This window comes from Triticum urartu, chromosome 7 (genome assembly GCF_003073215.2).
Source record: "Triticum urartu cultivar G1812 chromosome 7, Tu2.1, whole genome shotgun sequence".
NCBI classification, from domain to species: domain Eukaryota; kingdom Viridiplantae; phylum Streptophyta; class Magnoliopsida; order Poales; family Poaceae; genus Triticum; species Triticum urartu.
Genome location: NC_053028.1, coordinates 12,324,197 through 12,332,621, shown reverse-complemented (window position 1 = coordinate 12,332,621; position 8,425 = coordinate 12,324,197). Strand labels below are relative to the sequence as shown.

General features: G+C 42.6%; 1 protein-coding gene across 1 annotated transcript; it reads left to right on the top strand.

Annotated features, from left to right (window-relative positions):
• Positions 1 to 2,191: 2,191 nt before the first annotated feature.
• Positions 2,192 to 8,115, top strand: LOC125525607 (disease resistance protein RGA5-like). The gene is made up of 8 exons (XM_048690620.1): positions 2,192 to 2,386; positions 2,902 to 3,094; positions 3,172 to 3,430; positions 3,523 to 3,745; positions 3,855 to 3,978; positions 4,358 to 4,570; positions 4,657 to 5,570; positions 6,101 to 8,115. Exons 2-8 carry the CDS (start codon positions 2,930 to 2,932, stop codon positions 7,995 to 7,997), a joined length of 3,795 nt encoding a protein of 1,264 aa, XP_048546577.1. The 5' UTR covers positions 2,192 to 2,386; positions 2,902 to 2,929; the 3' UTR covers positions 7,998 to 8,115.
• The last annotated feature ends 310 nt before the right edge of the window (positions 8,116 to 8,425 follow it).

Below are 8,425 nucleotides of genomic sequence, written 5' to 3'. Positions count from 1 at the left end.
GTTTATCAGGATTAGCTGACCCCCATAAGACATAAGCTTTCATTTCCAACAACTAAGCTTTTTCTTAAATTGATCCTCTATGCACTTCCACTCTTTGCCGGTGAGCTTTCAATGATGAATTGGTTTTTGCAAATATCTAAATGGGAGAGATCCCAACTGACAGCAAAACAATTGTCTATAATTATTCTTCTCTTCTTAGGCACGTCCAAAGTAGAACAGTTCACTTTTGTTGAAATTAATTTTCAAGCCAGACAGTTGTTCGAAGAGTCATAAAACTAGCTTAATATCCCTAGCCTTTACGAAATCATGTTCGATGAAAATAATAGTGTCATCGGCATACCGAAGAATGAAAACACCACCATCCACGAGATGCAGCATTAGCCCACCCACCTGACTGTCCTCTTTGGCCCTACCAATTAGGATTGCCAGCATATCAGCGACGATATTAAACAAGATTGGAGACATTGGATCCCCTTGCCTCAATTCCTTTTGTGTCTGAAAATAATGACATGTGCCGTCATTATCCTGGCACTGCCTTTTTGTATAAATGATTCTACATGCTTCGTCCAAGCGGTATCAAAACCCATCGTACGGAAGGCCTGTTGTAAAAATGGCCATTTAACCTTACCGTACGCCTTTTCGAACTCAGCCTAAGATTCTAGCTCGACCTGGATCTGAAGTTACGATGGGATTGGGACTAGCTAGATCTGGATCGAGAAAGATGCACGGACTGGCCGGAGTGTAGTGTACTACTAATAAGAACTATGAACTAGCTGCCATGGCTTACAGATGGATAAAGTATGCTGTTGCTAGCTAAGCTTGGAGTATATTATAAATGTATGCTCGACTCGATCAGAACAACTAATAATTAACTTATGTTTGCATCTTGATCAATGACAACCCGACCGAGGTCATCAGTGTTAATTAACTCAGCGTTCTTGTTGGACTTTTAGGCATTATTCTGACCTCGATCTCCCCACCCTGTACCCACCTTTGATTAAATAAAGGAAGCTACTTTCGATGTTTACTCATGTGATCCGATAATTAAGAAAAGGCAAAGCTCTATGGATGCATACATACGCTATTTCTATTTCAAACGGTCACTTGTGTGAGTTAACTGGTTCTAACTGGCACCTAATTATTATTATTTTTCGAAACGTACACAAGAGTTTTGCCTCATCCTGCAATATTCCTTCTGGACTGAGCTCAAGACTGTTGGATGAAGCAATATTGTGTTACTCTGTTTCTGAACATTCGTTAGATGCATGAGTTTTGCTTCTTCCTTTTTTTCTCTGTACAATACTTGAATGGCAAAAAGAAATTGAACAGAATGTACTGATGTAGTTCTGCAAAAAAAGAAATGCCGGATGCTTTTCTTTGGGATATAAACAGCATACTTCAATGGCAAAACAAAATCTGTATCCGGGGCAAAAGAGAGATTATAGATGGTGTAACCAGTGTTGTACACCATGGTTTTCTGTTTGGGGCATGAAGGTGAAGACGTCAAATACACCAGAGTTCTCAGTATAGACAGAGATAACCCGGAGTATAGTGGAGATCATGACGTACGTTGTCCGTTGCTCGAACAACATTCAATTTCCTGAAACTGCATCGTTAACCCAGTTGAATGGGGTGTTTTCACTTACTGAAACTCGCCTTTATGGTCTGCGTTGGATCACGGCAGTTTGTAAACATCTGCAACAATCACCCTCGGTCGGATGCATGTAACAGTTTTACATTCATAAAGAGCTGGCCATTCATTTGTGTCTGGACATTTGCCACAGTGAGCAGAGGACTGAATCCCAGCTACTATTCTCATAACGTAATTCGGATAGTGTCAGTGAGTCTATATTTTGACAAAACAGACATATATTTGTGGGCGAGTTATTTCAGCGAATCAAATATTTCCTTTTTTTTAGGGAAGAATCAAATATTTCCTATTGTATATATCCTCCTCTTCTAGTTGTACCATGGATATTGCTTTGAAAAGCAAAGAATCAATTGAGTCCAAACCGGGATTATATTTTCTTTTGGGAAACCCGGATTACTGTTGGTTTTACGGTGTTAGTAATTATTTGGAAACTAGTAGTAGTAACTAGTAAGATGCACCCGGAGACGAGCATTTGGCTCACGGGCATCACGGAGACAAACGCGGATGTGAAGTCTGGAGTGCAGACTCCATTCAGTTAGTCTCCGCCCGCAGACTCCATCCAGGTCAAGCCTCCATTGTGGGCACGGCCTTTCCCCCCTCCGCATTCCGCCTCTCCAGCCCCCACCCTCCTCGGAAGTACTTCTCCGGCGAAGTACTCTTCCCGTCAGGTTCTTATCCGGCCCGACCGCAGCCATCCTTGGTCTGCGGCGCCGCTTCCCTGGCAAAGAAAGAAAGGTACCTACCGTAAGCCACTAAGATGGTGATAGATGGGGACTCATCCCCTGGTTTTTGGTTAGTTAGTGTTAGATCCGTATCCTCCATAGATCTAATCTAATCAGCGGATCCCTTTTTCTTCAATGCCTTTTTCTTTTGTTGCTAACTAATGGAGGGGAAAAAGCCCGTCCGCCCGTCTACTTCAGACATTTCAGATCCACGTCTCTTTCAGATTTCACATAGATAAAAAATTTCATACAGATGTTTTTCTTGTTTGTTAGTATAACCGAGAGAAAAATTAAGTCCATCAGTCTCTTTCAGACTTTTTAGATCGACTTTAGACTTCAGATAGATTGTACTAATTTTTTCTGCAATCACTAGTTCTTCAATTACCCCCAAAACAGAGTACTGTATTGGTTTCAGTCGACTTTTTTAACATGATTATTTTCCAGACAACTGAATAATAGCAGGTCCCAGTTTTCTCCTTATTTCCACGTACGGCTAATGAACAACACTAATTATGCATGCTTCAATAGAATAACACCTATAACTTCCACAACCAAGATGACGGATGGCGGCCAAGACAACGAACTTGCTGCTCTGGAGAAAGTGTTGCTCGACAAAAGTGCGGATCCTGTCGATCTGCCTTTCTCGCTTCTCAAGGCCATCACAGGGAACTTCTCTGAAGATAATGAAATCGGCAGCGGCGGGTTCGGAGCGGTTTACAAGGTAAGCAAGCCGACCCTCCGCTCTGAAATTAATTTACCAGAGACAATCTAGCTGACACGATTCTATGTGAGATGCAGGGCGTGCTTCCAAGTGGTCGCACCGTTGCCGTGAAGAAGCTCTTTGAGATGTACGAGATCCTGGACAAGAATTTCGCAAGCGAGGTCACCTGTCTTGCTGGGGTCCGGCACAAGAATACCGTGCGATTTCTCGGATACTGCTCCGAGACGCAGCAAGTACTGATGCCATATGACGGGAAGCGTGTCTTGGCTGATGTGCGGCATAGGCTGCTCTGCTTCGAGTACATGCCCAAAGGGTGCCTTGCTGACTATCTCCCTGGTAAAATCTGATCAGCCTTTTGAGCTTGTGTGGTTCAGCCTATCTCTCCGCATATAGTGCCAACTATTTGTTATACTTAATACTCTCCACAGATGCAGCTTGTCGATTTCAGTGGATCACACGTTATCAAATAATCAAGGGGGTCTGTGAAGGCGTACATTATCTTCACAAGCAGCGTATTATTCACATGGACCTCAAACCTCAAAATGTACTATTGGATGACAACATGCTGCCCAGAATTACGGATTTCGGTCTATCAAGACGCTTAAGTGAAAGCAAGAGTCGGGCTATCACTGAAAACAAGCATGGGACGATGTAGGCTAGCAATTTTCTTTGAGAACTTGATGTTTTTATCAGCCATCTACCAACTTTGTCGCATACACTTTATTCACTAATTGTACAAACTGCACTATTTTTTATGCAGGGGATATATGGCACCAGAATTTATAAACAAGGGAGAAATCACCTTCAAGACAGACATATATAGTTTGGGAGTTATAATAATGGAGATCCTTATGGGACATAAGGACTACTCCAATGTTAAGGAGGTAATTATATTATACATGAGGTTCCAAGAAACAACATCATAGACAACATGCTTAGCACAAACCTCAATATTGTTGAACAGAAATGCAACACATATTCAATCAGAGTATTTAGTTAACAGTAGAATTTGTAAATGACAAGATTTGAATGTTGTCTTTGTACTGATCTTCCACAAAACGTAAAATAAAGATGGTTCTGATTTCTGAGTCATTATGTGTGTCAAAAGATTACTAACACTAAAATCGATCAAGTGAGAAATTCAATTTTGTTTGTGGCAGTATCCTTGCATTTGGTCTCCAGTCCTAAATCAATACGGCGGTGTGCTTTTTCTAAAATGCAAGCCATGCTTTTTTGTAACTCACTAGGCTGTCAAATTGGCAGATAGTTGAAAGTTGGACGAACAAGTTCAGGACATCAGAGAGCCAGACAGCACTGGAACAAGTAAAAGTATGTGCTGAGATAGGGATAAAATGCATGAACTATGACCCAAAGAATAGGCCTGCTACATGGTTTATCATTAGTGGAATACTGGGTGATGTGGAAATTTCAAACTGGTCTATTACAAGTGATGTAGCTACCTCGACAGAAGGGCAGGTACAATTACTCAATAGTAAATGTATATGATCCACCATTTAACTATTTAGTGATTTGTCCTGACCTTCTTTTCATTTTTGTTGCAGATAGGCTTTGCCTCCAAGTTGGTGGATGAATTGAAGTTGATGGATGATTCCGCTGCAGCATCCGAACTGCAGCCATCAGCGCTGGAGGTAGAGCAGGAGGATGGCAAAGTGAGCCTAGAGAGTAAGGGGAAGGCAACAACAGTGATTGTGGCAACTGGGGTGATGAGCACCCTCAGTGCCAAGCTTGCCAAGCTCATGGGCGACGAGTACATTAAGCGCAAAGAGGTGAGGAAGCAGGCGTCCTTCCTCAAGAAGGAGTTGAGCACCATAAACGCTGTCCTTGAGCAGCTGGAGCTCATGGATGAGCTCGCTCCAGCGCTAAAAAATTGGAGGGATGATGTCAGGGAGATCTCCTATGACATGGAGAATTGCATTGATGACTTCATGCGCCAATTTGGAGGTGAGGATGCTGAAGCAAGCTTCGTCGGCGAGGCTGCTGAACTTCACAAGAGGTTGTGCGAGCTTCATAGGATTGCCAACCAGATGGAAGAGCTCAGGACTCTTGTGGTAGAAGCAAATGCTCGACGTGAGAGCTACAAGATTGATGATTGCAAGCCTAGCTTTGTGGGTGTCGACCCTCGGCTGTCAGCGGTCTACCAGGAGGCAACTAGCCTTGTGGGCATTGACGGCCCAAGGGGGGAGGTTGCCAATTGGTTGATGGATACTCAGAAAAAACTCAAGGTTGTGTCTGTTGTTGGTTTTGGAGGTCTGGGTAAAACTACACTTTCCAAACAGGTGTATGATAAGATCAGGGGGCATTTCAAGAGTGTGGCATTCATTTCAGTTTCACAGAAGCCTGATATGAGAGTGCTTCTCAATCGCCTACAATTGAAACTTGGGATAAGTGTGTCTTCTCATGATTGCGGGTTTGAAGACATCATTGAAGAGCTAAGGAAGTATCTCGCAGATAAAAGGTAATTACTTACTTCCTATAGCCACTGGCATTGGCTGCTCATCTTCAATTTGAAGTAGCAAGTAATTGGTTAGTACATATTTTGGTTAGAGTTGCTTGCCCATGCATGTAGGAAGTTTTGTTGTTTTCTTGTTTTGTACGTTCGTGGTAGATATTCAAAATTTTAAAGAAAACATTAGAGCAGAAACACACCTTCGGAACAATTGATTGAAGTTTTGTATGTTTTTTCATTCAATGTAAAAACTTGCTTAGTTGTTTATTGGAAGATACTCGTAGGGGTTGAGAGACAGGACCGAATACTCATAGGTGAAGAATGCTAGGTGACTACAATATACAGGCATAAGCTGACCAAATGATAATGAACGTTCTTCGGCCAGGCATTGTTATCCCGTCTTGAATATTATGTGATCATGCTAATTTAGCCATATGAGCAACATATTTCTTTCATCTAGTCCATTTTAATTTTTGATGCTTCTGTCTTCAACTTAGTCATATTCTGATACGATGTAACCTGTGCAAACATTTCAACAGGTACCTTATTGTACTTGATGACTTGTGGGATCAATCAGCATGGAATACTATTAGTCTTGCTTTTCCAGAAAATGGAAATGGGAGTAGAATAATAGTAACGACACGAGTGGAAGATGTGGCTAGTGTGGCCTGTCACAATGACCATAAGTGCATTTACACAATGAAGCCCCTCAATGAACAGAATTCAAGAATGTTATTCTCGAACAGAGTATTTGGGTCTGAAGTTGTTTGTCCACCCTATCTTAAAGACGTTGCGGCTGAAATTCTGAAGAAGTGTGGTGGATTGCCTCTTGCAATTATCACTATAGCTAGCCTATTAGCTACTCAAGTGAGGTCAAGGAAACACTGGGAGAGCATAAGGAAATCTCTGGGTGCCCAATCTGCCACAAATCCTTCATTGAAAGAGATGAATAACATATTAAACCTTAGCTACACGCATCTTCCTCTTCATCTCCGGGCATGTTTTCTGTACCTTGGTATGTATCCTGAGGACCACATTATATGGCGGGATCATCTGGTTAGACAATGGATAGCTGAAGGCTTCGTCAGCAGTTTGCATGGGTCAGATTTGGAGGATATTGGCAGGAGTTATTTCAATGAGCTCGTCAATAGAAGTATGATTCAGCCATCAAAAACTGAGTATGGAGAGGTGTTGTCTTGCACAGTACATGACATGATGCTTGATTTGATCCTAATCAAGTGTGTAGAAGACAATTTTCTAAGTGTGGCGTACAATTCTGAGGACATGGCAAGACTGATGCATGGCTGCAAGTACAATGTTCGCAGATTATCCCTGAGCTCCATGGCTATTGGTGGAGCAACATATGAGTATGATATGGCTATTGCTGCTAGACTGCCACAAGTTCGGTCATTTATATTGTTTGAGAATCCCATACCACCTTTTTTGTGGTTCAAGTATCTCAGGGTGCTCATCATTGTTAGGGGAAAGGATATAGTTGACCTCACTGCTATTAGCCAACTGTTTCAGCTGAGGTGTGTGATGGTTAGAGTCGATGGGAAAATAGAGCTCCCTACTGAACTTGGTAAGCTTGTTTACTTGGAGACACTGGACATACAGAAATGCAGGCTGGTAAAGAGCATCCCTTCAGATATAGTTCATTTGCCCCGCCTGTCCTATCTGGGTCTTCCAAATTGTACAGACCTGCCGGAAGGTATCGAGAATATGAAATCACTGCGCACTCTGCAAGAGTTTGACCTGGAAAAGATCTCCCTGAAGTATATTATGGATCTCAGCGAGCTGACCAATCTGAGGGAACTGAGTGTGAGAAAAGAGTTCAGTTTGGGGACGCAAAAAGTTGATGCTTTGGCCTTCTCTATTGGAAAGCTCCGTAACCTCGAATGTCTGCGCATCTTTGGTTGCCATCTTGAGAGTGAGAACCTGCAGGTGGGCTCATTATCCAATCCTTTTCAACATATGGAGCGACTTTGCATGAGAACATGGTGGTTCTGCAGAGTTCCGAAATGGATGGATGGTCTCCATTGTCTGCGCGTCCTTGAGCTGCAGGTTGAGGAGACGTCAACTGAGGAGATTCATCTTCTTGGAGAGCTTCCCTCCCTCGTCTACCTCAACTTTGGAGCGGGTAAAATCCCTGCTGAAAGAGCTATATTAGGCACAGGACTATTCCTAGTTCTGGAGTATTTTTATTGTAGTTCTCGGAAAGATATTACAGCGTACCTGGGGTTCGAAGCAGGGGCTATGCCCAACTTACGAATCCTTTGTCTCAGTGTGGTACATTGGGGTGGCACCATACCAGTCGGCATGGAGCACCTGTTACACCTCGAGGAGATCCGACTTGATGGGGCCTTTCATGATGTTGTGTGCGCGTTCAAGGAGGCTTCGCTGGTGCACCCAAACCGCCCTTCCGTTAGTAGGTAAAAAGTAACAGCTTGTTGGCTCACATCTATAAGATCAAGAACTAGATTTTTCTTGTAAACTAACTGTCTGTAATGGCTGTAACTCGGATTATGAATGAATGCATGCTCCTGATCTTCCCTATAGTGGCTGCAATCCTGATGATTAAGCAGGTGGATGCATCATGTGCCGTGTTCTGATTATTTTGTGGTTGGAAGATCAGGAATGCTAGGATTGAGGACGCATTTGGTTTAGTACGTACCATCCTTGCTTATACTTAACTTAAACCCCTTGGTGTTAATTGCTAGGTCAGGTAGTTAACACATTGTATGCATGTGTACATAACTAGGATTGGACGGGAGCTGATACAGCTTTTCAAGCTTGGAAGTGAACCTCTATTCTCTCTTTTTTTAAACAACTTTTGAAAATAATCTCATCAAGTGAAAAGCTTG

Excerpts from the sequence above, each read along its gene's own strand:
- LOC125525607 (XM_048690620.1), top strand. The coding sequence starts at position 2,930 with ATGACGGATGGCGGCCAAGACAACGAACTTGCTGCTCTGGAGAAAGTG. Across the intron at positions 3,746-3,854 it reads GAAAACAAGCATGGGACGAT|GGGATATATGGCACCAGAAT; the intron begins GTAGGCTAGCAA and ends TTTTTTATGCAG. Across the intron at positions 5,571-6,100 it reads AAGTATCTCGCAGATAAAAG|GTACCTTATTGTACTTGATG; the intron begins GTAATTACTTAC and ends ACATTTCAACAG.